The sequence below is a fragment of the Peromyscus leucopus genome, chromosome 15, assembly GCF_004664715.2.
Source record: "Peromyscus leucopus breed LL Stock chromosome 15, UCI_PerLeu_2.1, whole genome shotgun sequence".
Taxonomy (NCBI): Eukaryota; Metazoa; Chordata; class Mammalia; order Rodentia; family Cricetidae; genus Peromyscus; species Peromyscus leucopus.
The window spans coordinates 9,230,333-9,254,684 of record NC_051076.1 but is presented as its reverse complement, the minus strand read 5'-3'; the positions used below and the strand labels follow the sequence as shown (position 1 = coordinate 9,254,684).

The 24,352-nt window shown below is 42.6% G+C and overlaps 1 protein-coding gene across 5 annotated transcripts in view; it reads right to left on the bottom strand.

Moving 5' to 3' along the window:
* Positions 1–24,352, bottom strand: part of Kcnk2 (potassium two pore domain channel subfamily K member 2) — a 195,873-nt gene that overhangs the window by 22,865 nt on the left and 148,656 nt on the right. For all 5 annotated transcript variants that reach the window (XM_028876758.2, XM_028876762.2, XM_028876759.2 and 2 more), the window contains one exon: positions 15,271–15,410. In XM_028876758.2, coding sequence (XP_028732591.1) covers positions 15,271–15,410 — 140 coding nt within the window. The remainder of the gene's footprint in view (positions 1–15,270; positions 15,411–24,352) is intronic.

Sequence of the window (24,352 nt, the reverse complement as noted above, 5' to 3'; positions counted from 1 at the left end):
GGCTTCGCCATTCATCTCCAAACTGATGCTTTGTCGGTTCTGAAATATTTTTGCCATGTTCTAACTGCACAGTGGCATGCTGAAGAAAATATTCATGAGACCCAGGAAGAAGTATTTTTCCAACTTCTTCTTCAAAGGAGAAATTGCTTCCAGAAGTTTCTCTTAAATGTAAACTTTCCAGGGACTGAAGATGGCTCAGAGGTTCAGAGCACTGGCTGCTCTTTCAGAGTTCTGTTCTCAGCACCCACAGGGAGGCTCACAACCATCCATTTCTGGAGGATTTGATGCTCTCTTTTGGCCTCTGGAGGCACTGTATGAGCATGGTGCACAGTTAGTTATACATGGAGGAAAAAACACCCCAATATAGTAAATAAATAGTCCTTGCTATTAATATGCATAAAATTAACTTCACTTTTCGATGAACAGTTTAGATGATAGTGTTTAGAAATTTTTTATACATAGATGATTTGTGTTTGTGCCTTGTATATTATTCATTACCAGTGGGAATATAAAGTTAATATAGCTCATGTTTATTATATAGAGCAATATATAATCTATGTACTATATGATAAAAAAGTATTAAATATAATACTATATTAATAACATGCATTATTAGACATGTTATGTATAATTTATATTAAATAAAGTGGTTTTACATATAATAATCTATATTATATTGTGACATATGTTGATATATAATATATCTTGTGTATTGTGGTTACATTATGAATCACTGGCCTAGAGATGCCCTTTTGTCAGGATCTTGATTTGGGACAGTGATGATTCACACTTTTGTCTTCTTGTGAACAAGTCAAAAGCTTTCAGAGACAATCAGGAATACAAAGGAATAGGATATGCACTTTCTAAAACCAGCAGTGTCTCCCACCCTATTTTAATGAGGGAAGGCAGCAGAGAGGGTCTAATAAGGCAGAATGTTCCTGCACACTGTGCAAGCGCTCCCAGCTGCCATTCACAAGCCAAATATAGCACTGAGAAATTAGTCCTCAGAAATACTGCCTGCTGCCGGGACCGCTCTGTCTGACAAGCATGGGCTGTATTCTCATTACCGTGTCAGAGACACAGGAAGAAAAGGAAGAGAATAACAGAAGAGGCAATGGGGGCAGGGCTGTGGGAATGGCTAGCCACTCACCGTAGAAGAGTGGAATTGCATGCACCTGAGCCAGATGTACAAGGGATTCCATCTCCCTGGCTGCACCCCTGCTGACTCGTGAGTCCAGAACTTATGGAAAGCAGTGATTCTGAATGTAAGCAGAAACAAAGAATCAAAGAGCTCTGATGCTGTGGCTGCCAGCATCTGGAAGACAGCCTGGCTGGAATAATGGGCCCTACCTTGCCTATGGCGATCAGAGCTATTGTCTGCAGTAGCCACCCACACCGTATGAGAAGGAAGGGACTCCATCAAGACAGAAAGGGAGCTGAAGCCCCCCCTATTTCCACTGCCAGTCTTCGCACAAGGCTGACTTCCACATTTGGTCCTTACACCATCACTTTATATCTCAGACAGCACAGTTTGATCTGGTTTTGTGCCCTTGTAGCACAGAGCTGTGCAGCAAGAAGTCTCTTATCTCTCACTATGATTATTTTAAGAAGTCTGTATTACAGAGTATACTTAGGGAGCAAGGAATATTCTGGAAGGTTGAGAAGAGCAAGAGGGGGCAATGTCATATCTACCTCTTCTCCAGGACTTGGTGGGTACTGTCTCTCAGGACTGTGCAGACACCATTGCTATTCATTTTAGTCTGGTGAAAATAAACCAAACCCCATTCTTTCTCACAATAAACCATTGCTTAGAGGGGGGAATTTGATGGGCATTTTGCCTGTGTCTGCTTCTGATGTCTTTGGGGCTTTAAATAAAGCTCAGGGAGGCTTGAGTTATTCCAAAGATTCCCCCTTCACTAAACCCTTTATCTTTTTTGTCAGATGAGCCTGAAACTTACACGTGTAATTTGCATAACAGGAAACAAAAACTTCCAGGGAAAAGGGGGAGAAGAGAGGGTTGGGGTGGCAGCAGATTCTCTTTCCCAGAGTCCAAACACCTCTTCAAAGCCCCAGTTTCTCTAGGAGGCCACCCACAGGCATGGGACTGCTTTGTGGTGTAAACATACCTGAGCACTTCAGTACACACAAGGCTACCACACTATTGGTGGGTGATAAATGGTGACCAGTGGAACATATTTGTGACAGTTCGGAGGCAAAAGATACAGACATATAAACCCAATCCCTCTTCTGCCTCCTTAGACCATGTCTAGTCAGAAACAAATGCACTGCAGGGAAAACCTAGTGGCCACAGCACTGTATTTATAAATAATAATTGAAATATTGTATCTTAGACCCTGACACTAGGGTCATCTAAGTTTCCATCTCACCCCAGTCAGAAAGGCTATAATCAAGAAAACAAATGACAAGGAATGCTGGCTGTCCAGCATGTGAGGAAAGAAGATCCTTATACACCGATGGTAGGTGTGTAAACTGGAACATCCCCTGTGGAAATCAGTGTGGAAGTTTCTTTAAAAGCTAAAAAACAGAGCTTAGGACCCACTTTTGATCAAATACCATACGGATGCTACAATACTCCTACAGCAATATGTACCTATCCATATTCACTGCTGCTCTGTAGCTAGGAAATGGATCAGCCCAGATGCCCATCAACTGATGAGTGGATAATGAAACTGGTATATTGCATATAATGGGATTTTCCTTAAGTATAAAGAAACATGAGATTAAGAATTTCCAGGTAAATGGGTGGACCTAGAAAGTACTGAGTGATGTAACACAGGCCCCAAAGACAAACATCACATGTTCTCACTTCATAATGGGCTCTTACCTTAGAATTTTTAGAGTTCTGTGCTTAGCTGGGAGCACCTGCAGAGTCCAGGAAGCTAGATGGGGGCCACTGAGCAGAGAGGAGAGGCCTTCAAGTAGGGAGGGGAAACTTCTTCCAGCGGAAGAGGAGGGATACTAGGACGGGAAGGTCTAAGTGAAGATGGAAAAGATGAAGATGTGGGCGAAAATGTCAATTAAAACTAATGAAGTAAGACAAAGTCACAGGGAACACCACTGTTCTGTAAGCTATTAAAAATAGAAGTAAAGAGAGCTTGAATTGAAGTAGCTTGGATAATTCTGGTTCCCAAAGCCATAGTTTATCCAACAAAAATCCCGGTGCCAGGTGTAGGACACCTCCTGATGGGTTGTTGGCCAGTGTCATGGTTTGAATGAGAAATGTCCCACGTGGGCTCCTGTATTTGAACACTTGTTTTCTAGATGGTGCTACTGTTTGGGGAGGTCAAAGAATGTTTAGGAGGTAGAGCCTTGTTGGATGAAATGTTTCAATGGCGGTGGGGTTTGAGGTTTTATAGCATGGTCCACTTGCTGTTCTCTCTGTCTCTGCTTCCTGTGTATGAATCATCTGTGGTTCTTGCTGTTCCCTGATGGTTAAGTCAGCCTCATGCTCCTGATTTCAGGCCTTCCCTACCATGATAGGCTCGATCCTTCTCGAACTGCGAGCCAAAATAAGCCACATCTTGTCCCAAGTTGCTTTTTGATTGTGGCATTTTTGGACAGCAGCAGAAAAGGAACTAATATAGTCAGAGTCCCCAGACCCACCAAAACCATATAGGCCATTGCCCTTGTCCTTGGCTACCTGTAACACAAAATCTAATTGGTCTTCCAATAAAAAACCTGGGAGCCAGATATTGGGGTAAATGCTGAAAGTTCAGGGAGACAAAGGAACAAGCCACTGCCACAGCGCAGCAACTTCACAAATCCTCTGGCTAAACGTCTCTGAAGCTCTCCAGCCAAAAGACCTTCAGCTGAAGAGCCTTCAGCTCCTGTCTCCTCAGGTCTTATACACCTTTCTCTACCCAGCCATCACTTTCTTCCTAGTGCCAGGATTAATGGTGTGTGTGCTCCTCAAATACTGGGATTAAAGGTGTGAGATCTCAAGTGCTGGGATTAAATGTGTGTGCTACCATTGCCGACTGTTTCTCTCCTAGACTGGGTCAATCTCATGTAGTCCTAGTGTGGCTTTGAACTCACAGAGATCCAGGCAGATCTCTGCCTCTCAAGTGCTAAGATTAAAGGTGTGTGCCACCACTGCCTGGCCTCTATGTTTAATCTAGTATCTTGTCCTATTCTCTGACCTTCAGGCAAATTTTATTAGGGTATACAATATATCACCACATTTACCCACCTAAACTATGTGATAAGACCCCATTGCTAAAGACATCACACACTTTAAAGCTGGTGCTTAGCTGAAGCTTCCTTTCTGCTGGCTAGTTTTCATAATGCCAGGATGTGCAATGCAGGCTACTGGGGGATGAAAGTCATTAACAATCTTACCCAGCTGTGAGACCTGCAAGCTACCATACCAATCTGCCAGGCAAGATGTGCTCGCCAGTGTAGTGGTGGCATGACTGTTATGGTGGTAACCAACCACTGTCTGGTTGAATTTGAGGACTCAGGAGGAATTCATACGTTGTACTGTAAATTTGGTCATAGTATTTGGCTGGGGAAGTCATAGGCTGTGGAAAAGGCCTACTATTGCTGTTTTGCTATGTTGACACTATATCAAACTTTTGTTTGTTTGTTTGTCTTGCTTTGTTTTTTGAGACAGGGTTTCTCTGTGTTGTTTTGGTGCCTATCCTGGATCTCGCTTTGTAGACCAGGCTGGCCTCAAACTCACAGAGATCCACGTGGCTCTGCTACCCCAGTACTGGGATTAAAGTCATGTGCTGCCACCACCCGGCTCAAACTGCTTTTTAAATATTTATGCTTATAACACAGATTGGTGTTCATTTCAGTCTTGGTCAGGGAGGCTTTTGGCTTGAAATGAGCAGGGGTTACTGCATAGATCCCTAACTGGTGAACATGCTGGGAGTAAGTGACTGTTGAGTACTCACCCTAAGGGGGACATCTCTGGTGTCCCATCAGAGGCTCAGAGAACATGACAAAAGAATGGGTGGAAAGACTGTAAGAGTCAAGGATGGGGAGAAATGCTGTGACATGATGTCTTCTGCACATGACATGGATGTTCTACCCATAAACTCACAGCAACAGTAGGTGTCTACAAGGTGTCTTCTGCATATGACACAGATGTTCTACTCATAAACTCATAGCAGCAATGGGTGTCCACAAGGTGTCTTCTGCACAACATGGACATAAACTCACAGCAACAGTAGGTGTCCATAAGATGTCTTCTGCACATGACACGGATGTTCTACCCATAAACTCACAGCAGCAGTAGGTGTCCACAAGGTGTCTTCTGCACATGACACGGATGTTGTACCCATAAACTCACAGCAGCAGTAGGTGTCCACAGGATGTGCACAAGACTATCAACATCCCATCCCAGAGCAGGAAGAGGCTCATAAGGCCCTGCCCCTCAGTGAGGAGCCATAGGCAGTTGATTGTTGCTAAGAAAAAGAGCAGGTTCCTCAGTGGTGTAGCTAGAAACATTGCCTTTTTCAAGACAATGAACTCTCCCTCACACACAAATAGACAACCTGGCTAAATATAGCAAGCCAGAAGCAAATGAGACATGAAGTTAGGAGATTTCCTGGGAAGAAGGTGGAGTTATGTATAACATATTTATAACGGAATTGTGAAAGGATAAATTTAAAACAAGCAACTTTGTGGAGAATGTTCCTGTTTAAAGCTGATGCAATTATATGTGGCATTTCACATGGGCGAAGACAGGATACTTGAACATGGCAGAGTGTCCCTTAATCATTTTGTTACCCCTGTGTCTGCTTGCATGGCTCCACCTGCACCCTCTTTCATCTCCAACACAGTGTCTGCCCTGTGACAATCATCAGCTGATCCTACGGATCCCTACTCTCCTATAACTTCGTCCTTAAAGGCAAATGCTATGACCTTTCTATATTTTACCAGGTTCTCTCAGGACCTGTTCAAAAGCTAAATACAGCACGAGCCCTCCCGATCCACCTGATGAATTAACAATCCCTGAGACAGTGAGAAGTAAGGTTTTCAGTATATAGAGAGCACTTAGAAGTCAAGGCCCATCTTGAAGGAGCAAGCGTCCAGAATGAGAAGCCGAAGCTACAGGTGCGAGAAGGCAGGAGCACTCACCACGCCACACCACGCCCGCAGCCACACTTGCCCTAACAAGCCAGCCCCGCGGCTCACTTCAATTCTTAGCTTGATGCTTCTATTTTAATAAAACCCCCTGCAGTTTTGGTTTGGTTTAATTTGGCTTTTTTGAGACAAGATCTCACCCTGCAGCCCAGGCTGTCCTGGAATTCACTATGTAGCCTAGGCTAACCTAAACTTACTCAAGGCAGCCTTCCTGCCTCAGTCACTCTCACCAGGGAACCTGAAGGAGATAAATACTGACAACTGTACCTAAACTTGTCAGAGCGTTGCAAACAAAGGATGTGAAACATAGATGTGAATGTAGCACACACACTCACAATATTCCAAACCGAGGGTACTAGTGTAACTCTTTCTTTGAGCTAGAGAAATAACAGCTAGAAATTTCTAGAACAGTCATGATGGGAGGGGCTCCTACCAAATAAGCCCTTGCCTCAGTCTCAGTGGCTTCATACAGGGAAGCTCATTTCTGGTTCTTTCTGGACACCCAGAAGTCAGCAGAAACTCTGCCCCCTGTGGTCACACAGAAAGTGGGTTGACACAGCCTCTCTTTCCCTAAGGTGACTGTACCAAGAACAAGTTAAGACCTCAGGAGGTCACAGGAACAATTAATTCATCCGATTTGCTCATATCAGTTCTGCCTCTACTTGCTGGCCAGCTCTGTTTCTGTGACTCACCAACCAAAAGGGGAACAGATGCGACCTTAAAGTGTGTCTGGGAAAGGGAGACACAGGACAGTACTTCACTGATCATGGTACTGACACTTTCCACTTTTGTTGGAGAAAGAACAATGGAGTCTCTTTCTCTTTGAGATATGTGATTGTGTGCACATGTTCATGGTGTGCACACATGCCTGCAAACTCAATCATTAACTGGAAGCTGGTTTGTTGGGCTCCAATCAAACATGAAGCAGGAAGAGCTAGCCTTCCTCTCTGCAGTCAGGATAGCACCCACTGACCACTAGACAAACCACCACACTTTGGTGAGAAAGATGAGCCCAGAGGGCTTTAAACTCTAGAGTGCCTCCTACTCTTGGCCTCAAACAAGCACAAACACTCGCTTGGACTCTTCTCAGTGTCTGGGAAGCAGGAGCAGTGAGCAAAGTGCTTACTGTGCGTGCATGATGCCTTGAGTTTGATCCCAGCACTCACACCAACAGCCAGGAGTGGGGTGCCCAACTACAACCCGAGCACTGCAGAGGTAGAGACAGAGGGACTCATGGGCTGGTTGGCCAGCCAGTCTAGCCAAATCAGTGAGTTCCAGAGTCAGTGAGAGACCCTGTCTCCCCAGATAAGGTGGAGAGAGATTAAGGAAGACATCAGATGTCAATTCTTGTATACACCACACATACTACACATATCACACATATACACATCACACACCACTTGAGGTTATGTATGTGAACATATGGGTGTGGGCATGTATGAAATATGCTTTATTTCAGCTCTAAGAATGAGAAAGCACACTATTCGATGAGAGAGTTCAGAAACAATTTTGAAAGGTAAGTTAATGGTGGCCACCTTTCTGAACACAAAGTCTCAGAGATGATGGCTTCCAAACAGTTAAACGAGGTAGACAACATTATAGCCTCCTGTGCACTCAATCTCTATAATATAATCTTTAAGTAAATAAGATTACTTATAAACTGTCTGGAGGTAGAGGTTATAACTAACTTCCTGTTATACTGCCTATGAACCAACAGCAAGAATCACTCCAGGTTTCTTCTGGCAGACAGCAGTCTGAAATTTATCACACAGAATGATGATAAAGCTTATCAACAGTGTCTGACCTAACATCTCAAAGAAAAGAAAGAATAATCAGAATATTTTTAAGGTAGCAATTAAGACATTGTCACTTGCTTTAGCAAAGGGAAGAATCCATATGGATTCTTCTTCCATTGAGACAGCAAGACCAGAAAATCTGTGGGTTGAATTCAAGAAAGGAATTAAGAAAACAGCTTTCTGAGTAGAGTTAAACAACATTTAATGTAAAAATGAATGTAAGATTCACAGAGTAGCTAAGAAATTTGAAATTTTATAGACTTAGTTCCCTTAAAATACTCTGGAATTTGATTTTATGATGAAATTCTGCCAATATATATAGGAACGATGATTTCTTGTTTCTCTCTTATTTTGTATTTGCTTATTATGTCAGCCACTTAAGTGGTTGGTGTGTAAGCACAGGTCCTCAGAACACAAAGAAATGGGCTGGAGCTGTGCACAAAACAGCATGTGGCGCTACATCGTTGGCAGCCATGGAACTTTACAAAAAATTTAAAGAAGATCTTACATTTACTTTACTGTGTGTGTGTGCGTGTGTGTGTGTGTGTGTGTGTGTGTGTGTGTGTCCATGGAAGCCAGAAGGTGATGTTGGATTTCTGGGATCTAGAGGTACAAGCCATTGTAAGTCACCTGATGTGGGCACCAAGAGCCCGACCCAGGTCCTCTACGGGAGCAGCAAATAATCTTGAGCCAACACTCCAGCCCATAATAATTTGATATCATTGTCTTTAGAATCAAGGAAGAAATCAAACAAACACTTAAGGAAGCATTTGGCCACAGCACAATGTACTCACAGCATGCTTCTTCAGTCATAAACAAAGTATTATCACCCCATTTTATAAGAAAATGGAGACTCCAAGTTATAGATCTTTCCAAATTCTAACTCACAGTTCTGTGGGCTTCAAATCTCATGAGCTTTTCAGAAATCATACAAATGACTATAGAATCATTTTTTGTAGACAAAAGAAAAAAAAATCCACTTAGAAATTTAACACCTACTGGCGCCTGCTAGTTACTATCGCCTTCAGGGGTAACTGCAGTCACGTTAATAATATTATTTTTTTAATTTTTACCTATTTACTTTTTAATGAGTATGTGTATGGTATGCATGCTTGTGGATATGGATGCTCACATGTCTGTAGACACACATTTGCAGGTGCACATGTATGCAAAAGCTGACAATGGATGTCTTCCTCTATCACTACCCACTTTATTTAATGAGGCTGAGTATGAACTTGAACTTGTTGTTCATTTAGCTGCATGAGTCTCCAGCTGATCTAGCTAGCCAGCTTGCTCTGAGGAGTCCCTGTCTCTCTGCCTCCACAGTGCTAGAATTACAGAGGGCAGCCATGCCTGCCCTGCACTTATGTGGGTCTAGGGATTTGAACTCTGGTCCTCACACTTGTGCACCAAGCCTTCTATCCACTGAGTCGTTTTCCCAACCCCTCTGCTCTTTTCTTGTGACTCCCATCTCAGTTTCTTCTTTACTCAACAAATAACTCACAAAGCTGAAGCGGAAACAACAGTGAAGAAACTGTTGTTGGTCTAATGGGTTGGCATCGAATACCAACCAGCAGAGGTCTACCAAAGCCTAACCCTGTGGCATAATGAGAGGCTTCCCTATCTCCATGGGATGTGAAAGCCTGCATTTTAATAGCACATAATGACACTGCCTGCCTCTATTCTATTTTTTAAAATAAGACTTTTAATAAGATTAAGAATAAACTTGATGCATGTAGTTTCATTCATACAATATTTCATTAAGGGTAAAAGAAATCTCTTTCATGCATCTATACATTAAATATAAATCGGAGAAGTCTTAGGGTTGTGTGTAGCATGTCTATAGTCTAACTTCAGCTGGCCATCTTTAACTTCTTTATTATCTCAATAGGAGAGGATGTCAAAAAGATTTAAAAATTATACTAACTCATATTGTCCTTCCCTGCAATATGTTAGAAATTAAAGTGAAAACCTTCAATGTCAACTATATAATCTAGAGATGGAAATGAGATAAGGAAGGGGAAGGGAGAGGGAGCAGAGAAGAGATGAGGAAGGGAGGCAGGCAGGGGTGAGGAGAAATATAAAAGGGAGAAATGCCTATATTAGGAATTGTGTGTGATGAGCCCAGAGGACCATCTTAGGATGTGGCCACCGTGTTCTGCAAACCCCGCAGAACGATGTCTCCACAGCTCTCCAGAGGAGTGGTACCCACATACCTAAGTGACAGCTGCCCCAGAGGGACATGAAACACTTCATTAATCTGTTCATGGGTGTTGGCTTTTCCTGTGATTCATTTTCCTCTCCACTGTCTTTAGCCAATGCAATCCATCATTTTATTATCCTCCAAAATTTCACTCTCTTGCCTCTTCAACAGCATCTGTCACCACAGGATTCATTTAGCTGCATGAGCCTCCACCCTCAGCTTCAGCTCCTTCCATGAACACTTTGCCCCAGGTTTCATTTTTATCTCTGTGCTTGCCTCACTGTACAAACATTAATGAAGACATATTTATCTATACTCACAACCTCCATTGTTATTTATATAGTTAGGATCCCCAAACTATCTTCCCAGCCTCCATTTTTCCATCTACCTAGGCATGCAGACCTATTTTTTACATTAATCACTTGACTGTACAAATTATCCACAAATCAATATATGTCAAAATGAAATGATCCTATCCCTCCTATCTGTTCAGTATTTCTGAATTTCCTGTCTTCTTCCCTGTGGTAGACACCCTACTAAAGTTAGAGTCATTGACACTGTCTTTTGTATTGCTTTTGTTTTCTCAGCATACAAACTAAAATGTAACCAAAGTCCATTCCTTCTAGCCAAAGCTACCAAGTATTTTTGGAATAAATACTTTCATCTCTACCTCATTGTTGCCAAAGACTCCCTGGGCCGATCCCTCCTAGCTGAGTGCTCTCATCTGCATCTTCAAACTCATCTTCCTTGTTCTTGTCAAAGCATTTATTTCACTTCCCTAAAATCCTTCAGTGACTCCCGAGGCTTTTAGGAGACAGTCGAAGCTGTTGTAAATGAGACCTAAGTTAATGCCTCGAGTGTTAGAAAGCAATTCTTACATAAGAGATGGTGATCAGCTCCTATTTTGCAAAACTCCCAGGGCTCAACCCAGATCTCTTCTTTAGTTGCCCGTTTTTGGGACATGACATCAATATCCTAAGTTCTTTCATTGGAAGGGATTCTATCATGCTGAGCTAAGTACAGAGATCAATGATACCACTATGTGTCCAGAGGAACATTTCTACTGTCATATTCTTGGGTCACTTCATGATCCTGGGGTCAGTTCCCAGTCTTTTGGAGGGCCAGAGCACTAGAGGCCCCCAGAAGCTGGTTATTTTCTTAAATAACAGAAGACCAACTCAGCAAAATTGTAGTCTCAAATCTGCATCAACATTTTCAGAGACTAAAGAAATAGTATTTGAAAAAAAAAAATGTTGCTTGGCCATCCATCCATTCACAGTGTTCCTCTTCTGCAAGACTTGACAGAAATGTCTTTGATGTTGGGATACTGCTGCTGCTGCCTATCTCACATGGACTACAACCCAGGGTGTAGACAGAAGTCACAGCTTCCACTCTCAGATGTAAACAGTGACTAAGCAATGTCTGGGTCAGGGTTCATTCTTCCCTATTTCATTCCTTAGCAAGGACAGATTTTATTTCCTGGGTGTTGTGGACACATCTTATTTTTGTTAACACCTGAATTGGGTATCAATAATATATTACACCCTGTAGTGAAATAATGCTTGCTTCCTAACTGGAAACATGATCTCATCACAAAAGAGGCTACATGGGTTAATAGGGAAAATAATTAGTTCTATTAATATTTACTGTTAAACTCGATCTGCTTTCTATGGGAACTTAAAAAATAACAAAAAAGCTCACTCTTCAGACATGCATATGTCTCCAGAAAGAGATGGTTAAGTTCCTTATTACCTTCCTTGAGAAAGGCAGACCACCTGCAGCTATGTGTGGTGCTTCGGGTCAATGTGAAATTCTGCCATCCAGTAGCTTCCTCCTCTAGCACCCTGGATGGATTTGCTAGACCAACAATGGTCATTTCAACATGCTAAGGGAAACAATGGTTTTCTTTCCTTTCGAACTCTTAATTCCTCTAAAATGATTCCCTGATGAAAACAGCATGTAGTTTAACATTTGAAATGACATAAACCCTTCATATAATTATCTCTCTATATAATTGTATTTTATTACTGTGGCTCAGCCATATTTCAAAACAGTAATGTAATGCTTAGACTTGTTAAGTAAAATCTGTTTGTTCTAGCTGGGGAGTGTGTGAGTCCTAGGATTATCACTCTGGATCCTGAGTCCATACTTTGGTTTTGCTATGGTCATGCCCTTCACTGAGCTATTTCAAAGTTTAATTACCTATTATCTGCCACTGTGCTAGATAACTAAGCATTATGTCATTTATTAAATACTTGGTTCCTAATGCCCAAATTAGTTACACAGTACCTTCTTCCCCTCGCCCGCCATTCTTTGCTGAATTTGAGGCCCTATTCTGCATTTTCCTAAATTGCATCATAAATCAGAAAATATACATCTTAATACAAATTAAATTCATTTTCCAGGGGTTCAATTGGAGCTTCTGCAGCTCGGGGGTAACACTGTCTTTAGCCACAACTTCCCTCACATGACTCTCTATAGATGCTCTTTCCAGAAAGTATATGGGACTCAGAACATTGTAGAGCAGTCAAAGGTCTGTGGTAAAGAAAAAAAAATTAGCTTCTTCTTTAATCTTTCTCCATGGAGAATTAGCCTGAAAATACACTCACACTTTTAGCTGAGAGCCAGGGAACTCCTTATAAATGGGCACATGATCTCCCTGTCCACATATAGCAAACCCATTTTGTAAAAATGTAAATTTATTTGAAAAGAGAACGTCATAGCCTGTACTCTATCCTCCATAAATTCCTGTGTGGGAGCCAAAAACCTTCACGGTAACTGGATCTGGAGACAGGCTTTTCAAAGGTGTTTGATTAAAGGGTAAATAAATAAAAGTACTGATGCCCAAATCCAGTAACAGTGGTGTTCTTCTACAGAAAAGAAGGGATGTTGACCTGCCTGTCTCTCCATGAGTGGGCCCAGAGAAAAGGCCAAGTGAAGGTACAGCAAGAGAGATCAACATGCAAGCCAGGGGGAGAAGCCTCACCATGGCCCATGCCAACACCTGTGCAAGCCAGGGAGCCAGGCCTCACCATAGACCACACCCGCCAGCACCTGTGCAAGCCTGGGAGACAGGCCTCACCATAGATCACACCTACCAGCACCTGTGCAAGCCAGGGAGAGAAGCCTCACCATAGATTACACCTACCAGCCCCTGTGCAAGCCAGGAAGACAGGCCTCACCATGGACCACACCTGCCAGCACCTTCTTAGAGTTAATGGCTTGCAGAGCAGGGAGAAATAGAGCTCCACTGAACTTGCTCTACCAGCCCCAAACACTGATACAGTTGTTAGGTGAGCTGGTGCACTGCCAGCTTGTCCCGTTGCAAAACCACCATGGCACAGTTTTCAAACTTCAACACAATACCCTGCAGCAACTCCGTGAACTATACAAAGATACAAAATCTTCTTTCCCCCACATTGATGAGTCAGTGGCATCTAGAACTTCTTTCTGCGGTCACGGTTGTATTAGTGTACATAAGTATTTAATCTACAGCATATAATGTGTGTCACACAATAATATTTTCCTAACTGTAAAAGTTGAGGTGTGTGCATGCACACATATGTGCCAATATTTCAATGCACTTGAAAGTCGTTTAGATGAACCCCTGAGCTGCTCTCTTTTTAGCTGTTATCCAAATGTTTTCTTACTACAACATCTTTTTATCTCTGAAAATTTCAAGATTCAGAAAAGTGTACATAAAGTTCCCAACTCCACACATCCCAAGCCCACAACTTAGATCCTTTCTGGTCCCACTGAAAAGAGGACTCTGACCCAATTTAACATATGGAGCATTCTGTCTTACTGATTTTCTCACAATAAAAAGATTTTTGACATATGGTATAACTGAGACACAGAAGAACACATCTAGACTAAATACACGAAACCCCAACTGGGCAATGTGGTACCCATGGATGAAGCATTAGGTACCTCACACTCTTGCTTGTTACCATGAGCACCTAAGGTATCAATAAAAACTGTATGACTTGACATGTTTCAAAAACAGTAAGACAAAATTCATAAAAAGAAATCAAATTCACTATTTCTTGTTTTATTCCCTTTCATTTGAGTACATAATTAAAGAAGGAGTGCTTTTAACAACCAGAGATTTGACATAGGTGCATTTTGGCCTATGAACGGCAGATAATGAAATGAACAGGCTAACTAGAGGAAGGCATCTGAGTGCTACGGGTGCAGATCAGACAGACCTGTGACTCCCCTAAACAATTAGCAAAGTTGGCAAGTCCCAGCAGAAAAAAATACAATGTTCATTAATAAAACAAACAAACAAAAACAAACAAACAAACCCACAACTCAATCACCCTCCAGGAACCAACGGCACTTCTGGAGATATAAATATAAAATCAAAACTGAATGTCCAAGAATAAAATTTTCATATAAACACTTACATTTTAAAATTCCAAAAACTTCATATATCAAAATTCTCAAGATCATTACTATATGTTTTGTATAAAATATGTAAAATTCTGAGTACTTGCAAGTTCTGACTAAAAGAGCCACAGTGTATACAGTTTTCCAATATATATGTGTATGTTTAAGTGTGAACATGTACACATTTATACAGACATCAGTAAAAAGAAAATAATTGGAAATGGTAAAAAAAAAAATCATTATATAAAGCAGTCACTATTCGTTCTATGATACGCTGATAAATTTTTTCCCATTGCTGTGAATTGATCATAGGGTTTCATGTATGTTAGGCAAGTGCTCTACCATGGAGGTATATTACACCCCTGCATGTTTTCTTTTCTTTTTATGTAATAGACTTCACTTTGTGCCACTGCACCAAAGAAAAAGAAAACAAAAGAAAAATATATAATTAACAAAATATTTTAAACTGTATCTTTGTGCCATTGCACAAAAGAAAGAACACAAAAGAAAAATACATAATTAACAAAATGTTTTAAATTATGCCTTTTTTGTTACAAATAAACCTGAGTTCCCACATAGCCACTGACCCAATAAATATTCAACAAATACTGAAACTGACCAAACTATAACTTCTGTATTTGTTATTACTTCATACAATAAATTTACACTAATGCAAATATGCAGAGTTTAAACTTCTAAGTATTTTTTGAAAGAACATAAACCAACCCTTTACCGGATGCTGCTTCCACACACCCTCACCCTCACCTCTTCCTTTGTTTTCTTAGATATCACCCGCAACCAGTCTCCAATCATGCTCAGAACAGCAGCAAAGTATGCAAGCCCAACGAGGATCCAGAACCACACAACAGGCTTATAGAAGTCCAGGTACTCAATGTCCGATCCACCTGCAAGAGAAAAGCAAAGTCGGACACAACAGTCGTCATCTCAAGAGTCAATAACTGAGATCTCCCACATACTCATTGGCTAAACTGTGGCTCAAGGGCAGATCTCTTGGCCTTTCCCGCTGACCCAGGCTCTTCCTTTACACTGAATTTCTCCTGTTCACTTACACGATTCTCAGGTTTTCAAGGACCAGTTCAAAAGGATGCTTCTGAAGGATGCTTCCTTCTCTTTCCGGGTCATGGTAACTGTCAATGATTCCTGATTCTTTTTATGACCATCTGTCTCTCAGGACTCAACTGCCCCATATGCACCTAATCTCTCTCCATTCCCACTGAAAAAGTACGAGTCAGAGGCTGTTTCCACACCATGCAGAGGACCGCGTACATCAGCCTACTGCCTATCAACCTGTACCATCCAGCAGATCTGCCAAACTGAACCGGAAGTGGGTGACATCTTAAGTAGGGTGGTCTGGTAACAAGCTCGAGCAGCCATGGGTCTGTGGAGAATTGGAGGTCTTTACAGGCAAGGTTACGATCATTATCTCTGAGGAATTCCCATGATGACATCAATTTAAGCCCTACATCTCCAGAAAGAATAAGCAGAAGAGCACTTTTTTTTTTTAAGGGAATCAGTGTGCAGCCATCACTGTACTGTGGGAATCTGCTGTGCACATTTCTAAACATCCTTCCACTCAGCACAACCAACAGAGGTAGTTATGAAGTGTCAGATGCTGAAATCCTGACTGGTTTATCCAAATAAGTAGTCAAGGCTGTGTCTTATGAAATCCAACTTTAACCTGAGAAATCTTCACATTGAGAATGGAGAGATGCCTTGGTGTATAAAGTGATTGACATTGAGTTCAGATCCTCCGAACCCATGCAAAAGCTAGATGTCAGAGCTCACCTCTGTAACTCCAGGGCTCCTACCCAGATATATGGGTCATGGGGACAAAATAATTCTTAGAAGTTTCTAGGTCAGCTAGCCTGGAGTACGCAGTAGTGAACTAGAGACTGTCTCAAGAAAAGGTGGAAGGCAAGAACTGACCCTTGAGTTTGTCCTCTGACTTCTGATATACCTGTGCCCTGCATGCACATGCACATGCACGCGCGCGCGCACACACACACATGCACACGCATATGCACACGCACACAATCTGAACAGGAAAGAAAGCCTCACATAGACAGTTGCTCACAGCAGAGTGTATGTAGCAGGACAAAGGTTACATAGTTCTGTGGAAGAACACAGGGAGGAAGAGAATGGGAAGGCAGAGGGAACTTTTAAGTGATGAGTATCAAGACACTGTGAGAAGCCACTCTCTCTTCAAAGGATTCTTGTAGAGGATCAGCCAGAGTATGAATGAGGGCCAGAGAATGGTCAAGGCCAATGAGGAGTATAGAGAAATAGGGTATGCCGGATGAGAAAAACCTGGATCGTAACTCAGTGGGGACTGGGCTATGTGTGTAGGGGAAATGGCCTGTTTGTGGTTGACTGTATGATCAAAAGGATCTTAGTGGCTGAAGGGGGTGGGGTGGGGAGAAGCCCCAAGAGATGCTCCAATTTGGGAGCAACTGGGAAGTTGCTGTGTTGAATGAGGGCAAGCCTGGGAAGGAGAGGCTTGCAAGAGGTGGAGCAAGGGCTGATGAGACAATGGTGACCAGACTGTCTCTGAGAACGCAGTCCCTTACTTGGGAGAGGACCAGTAGCTGCATAAGGGATAAGAAAATCATCAACTAAAACCACCACAAATGGTTTAAGTTGGGACTTGACAGGCTAGATATGTTTAGAGACCAACATGTGAAATCACCCAGGAGAATTCCCACGTGCAGGCCTAATGTGGCATTGTGAGGCAGAGCAGGGGACAGCGTCTTAAAGCCAACTGCATAGACAGTGAGGATATGCAAAAATTCGATCCAAGGCTAGAAAACAAATGCACACTGCATTCAAATGTAAAATATTAATGGAACATTCCTCTAGACAAGTTGGACTTTGGAGATCCCACAAAGACGCTTTTGAATGTGAAAGGAATAAGACAAATGGGCAGAGAGGGCTCTAGCAGGTAACCATGGTAAATAAGCACACAGCCTGAGGACAGCCTAGAGGTCTAGACACAGTAAGATGCCCTCTAAGATAGGACCACTGGGAAAAAAAAAAAAGAAACAAAAACTTCAACTTCATCGAAATGCTTAGGATTCTTCTAACACATGAGCTCACGGACACTCTGATTTTAGAACAGCCTGCATGCTGAAGATGACATTTTATGTCTTTTTTATAAATGGGATGTTACAGTTGGAAAGGGGTGAGTTAGCTTAATCACCAAAAGGCCTATATTTGGGTAAAATGTTTAACCCAGAAGTTTTAGTGATTCAAAGCCATGGAAAACGTTTTTTCCCCTTTCTTAATTATCACGCTTAAAATGAAATACTGGCAGTTAGGTGATCTAAGAAGACAAACCCCAAGAAAGAAAGCTTTGTCAGACAATTATGCATGCTATTCACTTCCCAAATCCGAGGACTACGAGTTGATGTGCACATTAATCAGCTCATTTGATGAAAAATTACCGCTAAGTTAGTAGATCTGTAATGTTGAGATAATTTAATTTGGGACGGGGTATTTTAAAATGAGGAAATGATCTTAATCTTTTTATTTTTAGTTGCAAGTATGTGAGAGTGTACATGTATGTGCACATGTGTGCAGGTGCCTGCTGAGTCCAGAAAAGGATGTCAGAGTCCCTAGAGCTGGAGTTAACAGCAGTTGTGAGCCACTGTAGATACTGGGAACCAAACTCTGATCCTCTGCAAAAACAGCAAGTGTTTTTAACCACTGAAAGTGCTTTTTTTATTCTTGACTGTCAGGAGTATTAATTTTCTACCTAGTGTTTAGGAATGTGTCCAGGTGTCTCTTACTAAGACAGTGACGTAGCTGGGCGTGGCAGCTCACATCTATAATCTAGCACGTGGGTGCTGAGGCAGGATTGTGAGTTTAGAGCAGCCTAGAGGACACAGTAAGATGCTGTCTAAACCATAAACAATAAGGGATGTAGAGTGATTTCTCTGCCCTCGCTTGAATGCCTGTACCATTTCTTCTCTTCCCCTCACTGTCGGTGCTGTGGACTGCAGGGTTCTCTGCCCTCCCACCCCTCCCGGGTCCTCCACTGACTTGGCAGATCAGTTTCTCCACTTCATTTTCTCCTTGTTGCCATAGAAAATGTGCACATAAGCTCTTTCCATTTTAGGAGCTTTCTGACTCATTATAAGAGAACATACAGATAGCAATAAAAATACCAAAGAGGGGTGGAGGCAGACAGCTTCAGGAACCTCATCAACTTTTCCAAATAGTTACAGGAAGTCTAAGCTTGCTGAGTCTCTTCCGGGATGTGTGACAGTCTCCTTTTGGTCCCCCACCTCTCTCCCTCTCTCTTCTTCTCCCTCTCCATCCCCCTCCTCCTCCTTCTCCCTTTCCCACTCTTACTCTCTCACTAGATCCCTTTTCCTTGACATTTCCAAGGGGAACTCAGCCAGAGTTTGATCCAAAATAGCGGATTAAACTACTAAAAATATAAGGCAGGAAGGTTCTTGCTGTTCACAATGATGGGAAGTGATTCTCTCCACAGAGTGGGTTCCCTACGAATAGCAGCTGGAAACCTCCCCTGTATCAAGCACTGAGAGAACCTTCCTGCCTGCTCCCCAAGAATCATGGCTGAGGGAACATGGAAGGGACCTCCTAACTCCCGATGCCACATTGCTCAATCGATATGTTCATTTCAACTCATTTATAGGATATTCAAAAACCTTACTGAGGGAGATGAGAGAACTTATCCTCCTTCATTAGATTCCATGACTGGAACCATTCCATCCTAAAGGACTGCAGGTGATGCTGAGGGGAGCCAACCCACCCTGAAGCTCTGCAGGTGGGTGCCGAGAGAGCTGAGGCCCCTATATTTACACCAGAACATCACTCGTGCCTTTGGGTGTAGGTTTCAGCTTCATCTCCATCTGCCTTCTCAGAAATAAAACTGATGATTCAAGTGCCATCAAGTTCAGTCTGCTCAGAACGCAAGAGTGACTGCCAGGTCCACACAGCTTCTCTCAAGTCCCAGTGTCTCAAAACAGAGATATCAGGGTAGGGAAAATAACCCATAGCAAGTCACACAAGGACATGAGCTACAGAGCCTCAAATACAAACTGAGTCGTGTGGCTCCAAATCAGGGCTTCTTTCACTGGATGGAGTTGTTCATCACCCACGCGCTCAGCTGCTCGCCGCTGTCTCATTACCCTGCGCCTTAGCCCACACAGCAGTCCCACAGCCTAGTGTTGTGGAGAGGCTCTCTCTACAGGACGCCGACAACAAACCAAGGTCCAGCGTGGGGAACTAATGAGTTTCCTGGGCCCAGGAGTTTCCCTGCCAGCCGCCAGCCAGGACAAGCAACATGTGAAAATGCCGGTAAGCCATGAGCCATGTGGCAAGGTATAGATTTGTAGAAATGGGTTACTTTAAGATATAAGAACAGTTAGCAAGAAGCCTGCCATGGTCATACAGTTTGTAAGCAATATAAGTCTCTGTGCTTACTTGGCTGGGTCTGAGTGGCTGTGGGACTGGTAGGTGACAAAGATTTGTCCTGACTGTGGGCAAGGCAGGAAAACTCTAGCTATACATCATGAATGAGGGATTACTTGAGAAAGTGTAGAGAACTCAAAGTAGCCACAATGCCAAAACATCTCATCCGGCCCAGGTGACGATGACCTCCCATAGCTGCATGGATGGCATTCCCCCATCAATTAACCTTCCCCAGTCTGTATACTCTAGTACTTCCTGAGACCATGAGTTCAGGGACAATTAGGACAGAATGACATACAGCTGGCCAAGAGGTACTTGAGGGAGTGGCATGAATCTAATGACCCTCCATCCCCTCCTTCTAGATCTTGGGGGTCTTTTGCAAGTAGTGGTAGCTGTTCTGCTAAGGGTGGTGGCTTTTAGACTTGTAGGCAGTGTTCTACAACACGCACAGCTCCCGTGGGCTGGGGAGGTAATATGGAAGGGTCCCGTTAGGGCCTTCATGCTGTGTCATCCATGATAGGAGGGGAAGAAGTAAGAGAGAGGAAGACTGTCAGTACTCACAGCATCCATCCCACTCAAGAAGGCGAAGCCATTGTGACATAATAACCCATGAAGGCGTCACCTCTTAGTGTAATTAAAGGGGTGATGGAAATTTAGGAGAGGACAACTACAGCATCAACAAAACTACTCTACCCATGCAGTATGGAAGGTGCTTAGCTAAGGGGAAAGACACCACGCTTGGCAAGACACACATCTCTCTCTGGCTCAGTGAAGAAGCCCTGTGCATCAGCAGACAGGCCCTCTGTATTTACCTCTCCTGACTCCAGGAGTTTCTAGAAGGTAGCACTATTCTACTCTATAGAACTTGAGTTTGGGATCAAGTGAATATTTGCATAGCTACCACAGTCTAGCTGTGTGATGTGTGTGTGTGTGTGTGTGTGTGTGTGTGTGTGTGTGTTTGCAATTTCATTACAATAAAGCAGATTTAAAAATAAGAACTTGAAAATGCAATGCAATGTTCTGTCTGCTTAATTTTCTTGACTTCTGATTTTTTTCCTCTGAATCACAAAACATTAATGATGAAAACCCCACATATTGTTGTTTTAAAGAGTAGTCATTCTTGACTGAGATTATCAACCCCAGGACATTCCTCCTATTTTCTAATGTGATATGTGTATTATATAAACATACAGAACACAAACACGGTGTCACTCTAAAGCAATGAGTGTTTCAGCTTCACATTGCTATCACAAAAACACTTGATACAATACAACTACCCAAAACTGTTCACTCAGCCCACGACTTTGGAAGTTCCAGTTTGGGGTGAGGTGCCGCATTGATTTGGCTCTCTGGTAAGGAACACAGAGGGACAATGGTGACCAGAGTATGTTATGGGCCAAAAAGCTTAGAAATAAGAGACCAGGATCCTACAGTACCCTGTGAAAGCATACCTTCAGTGACCTGAGGGCATCCTCTGAAGCTCTACCTCTTGGGGGTCACAGCATGCATAACCTGTTGGGGGATACTCATTTAAACCACAGAAATGGGGTATCATATACATATACATATTCTAGTTTGGATATCAAATAATGGTCTTAATTTTTGGCTTTGACCATAATTTTATTAATGATGCTTTATTATGATTATGATGAGGCATCATTTCTGCTTTGTGTATCTTTCTTTTGTGATAGCAAATTGCATAAGGAACAGAAACATTCTTACAGGGGTATAGTCAATCTGATGATTTCAATCTTCAATAATAACTGATCTATTAAAACAAATTGATGTCACTGAGACAGGAAAATGTAAAGCTAAAAAAGATAATTAGATGGGTGGTGTTGGCATATACCTTTAATCCCAGCATGGGGGTTGGGAAGCAGAAGCAGGAGGATCTCTGTGAATTTCAGGACAGCCTGGTCTATACAGAGAAATCCTGTCTCAAAAACAAAAACAAAACAAAAAGGTTATTATAGGGCAGAGAGAAGGCTCAGCAGTTAAGAATACTCAATGCTCTTCCTGAGGACAAGGGTTCAATTTCCAGCACCCATATAACATCACACAATGGTCTATGGCTCCAGTTCCAGGGGATCCAATGCCCTTTTCTGGTTTCTGAGGATATCGGGCACATATGTAGTATCGAGATATACATACATACAAAACATCCATACACATGAAGTAAAATTAAAAACTTAAAATTATTTTAAAATGAAGGCCTAGCATTTGAAGTTATATTTTTGGATTTTAGAGATTTAGAAGCCAGCCCATTTCTCTTCTTCATATAAAAGCTGCTGTAAGAACAGGAACCTCCTGAGTGCAGAGAAGGGAGATCCATGAGTCCTTTCACTTATTCATCTTTACGTTAGTGAAACTCTGCAGTGTGCAGGAGTTAAATGATCATCTTCCCTGGAAATGATCTCTAGGTCTCCATGGAGAGCAGTTTGGAGTCTCCATTAAGCACCAGCACCATCATAACCGTCACTCACCGATGCGCCCTCCTTTGCTGTCTCGCCCTGTGTCTCTACAATGCTTCTAGATGCCTGAGGACCCCTGCAAGCTCATCCCTTCGCTCGTCCCCAGACCCTCAGTTCAACTCTGCTAATTAGTCATCAGCAGAGCTATCAATTCTCTCATCACTTACTTATGGTGATATTTTAATTGTACTGAAATGTGATTTTATTTGTATGTTAATAAATAAAGTTGCCCAGGGGTCAGAGCTATTAGAGCCATAGCAAAAGCTGGGCGGTGGTGGCGCACACCTTTAATCCCAGCACTTGGTAGGCAGAGCTAGGTAGATCTCTGTGTGGTCAAGGATACAGCCAGCATTGGAGATACACGCCTTTAATCTCAATACCATAGAAGACCTGGAGGGCTGTACATACAGGCAGTGACAAGGCAGTCATGTGGTTGGGTTTACAACCAATGAGAAGGCAGAACAGAAAGTCTACATAAAGACAAACAGACAGGAAGTAGCTCTCTTTTCGGAGAGGTCTCTTGGCTCAAGAGGCTAGCTGCAGCAGGCGGGTAAGGCTCTTAGCTTTGATCTCTTGGTTTTCTTCTTTACATTGGTTCTGTGTTTCTTATTTAATAAGACAGTTGGTTACATCTACACTGACTGAAACGGGGTGAGCAGATTTCTCCTGTTCCACAGAACACAGATACCTGTTTAGCAGTTGCTCTTTAATTTCATACATTCCATCCAGAGGAGCAGGAACCACAGCCATCGTTGTTATTACTGAGTGCTGAGCACAGTAGTTCGTAAACACCAGAGTAAATGATTATGCATTAAGGAAAGAGTGAGGATCACAATGCAGAGAGCCAGGGAGGTGGCTCTTGCTGAGGAGCCTGACGGCCCGAGTTCAGATTTGGAGGATCTACGAGACAAGCTAGTTGCATATGCAATCCAGAGAGATGGAGGATGCAGGCAAGCAGCTCTCTGGGAAGCAAATGGGCCGACTGACCTCAGGTATGCACAGGCAGAAGAGTGACCCTACCTCGATACCATGGACAGAGAGAACTGATTCTCAAAAGTTGTCCTTGGACTGGCACACTTACATAGTGGCACACTTGTGACCATCCTCATACCTCCCTCCCTCTCTCTCTCTCTCTCTCTCTCTCTCTCTCTCTCTCTCTCTCTCTCCTCTCCCTCTCTCTCTCTCCTCTTCTCTCTCTCTCTCTCTCTCTCTCTCACACACACACACACACACACACACACACATCTATAACATCTCTCTAGCAGTCATATAAATGTCCTCTTTTTGATTAACGTGGTTTGTTTTTGTTTCTTTCTGAGCAGCCCTTGTGATCCAAGCAGTCCTCTGTCCTCATCAAGTACATTCTTCCATATCTATTGGATCTCCAGCAACATCTTCCTCAGCAAGCAGCTTAATGGCAGCAATTTTGGTAACTGGCCTCAGAGACAACTGCACAAATCTTAGGTTGTATCAGGCACTGTATCCTAGAGGATTTTGTTCCCAACAGCAAAAAACATCGCCATGGCTTTTGAAAACTGAGATGTTTTACTATGAAATCCCCATGAATTAAGTGAGCACTCACTCCATGAGTCACCTTCAGGGTGATACAGGAAGGAAAACATTTGGCTATGAAAAGCTTCACTTCCAATGATGACTTATAACATACAATTCCAGGAAATGTTATTAGAAGACACAGAAATATGTCTTTCCCTAAGTCAAAAATACAACAGATGACAAGAGAACTTGGAAGTTACTTTTAGGAAGTGGTATAGGTTACATGCCAGGGGAAAGGCACCAGCCAGAGAGGTGCTCTGCCTCCCTGGGGATGAATAAGCTCCCAGCATTTAACACAGCATACTTTCAGTGATGAAAATTCCATAGAACACATTCAGAAGCCTTAACATATTATTCTGATAATC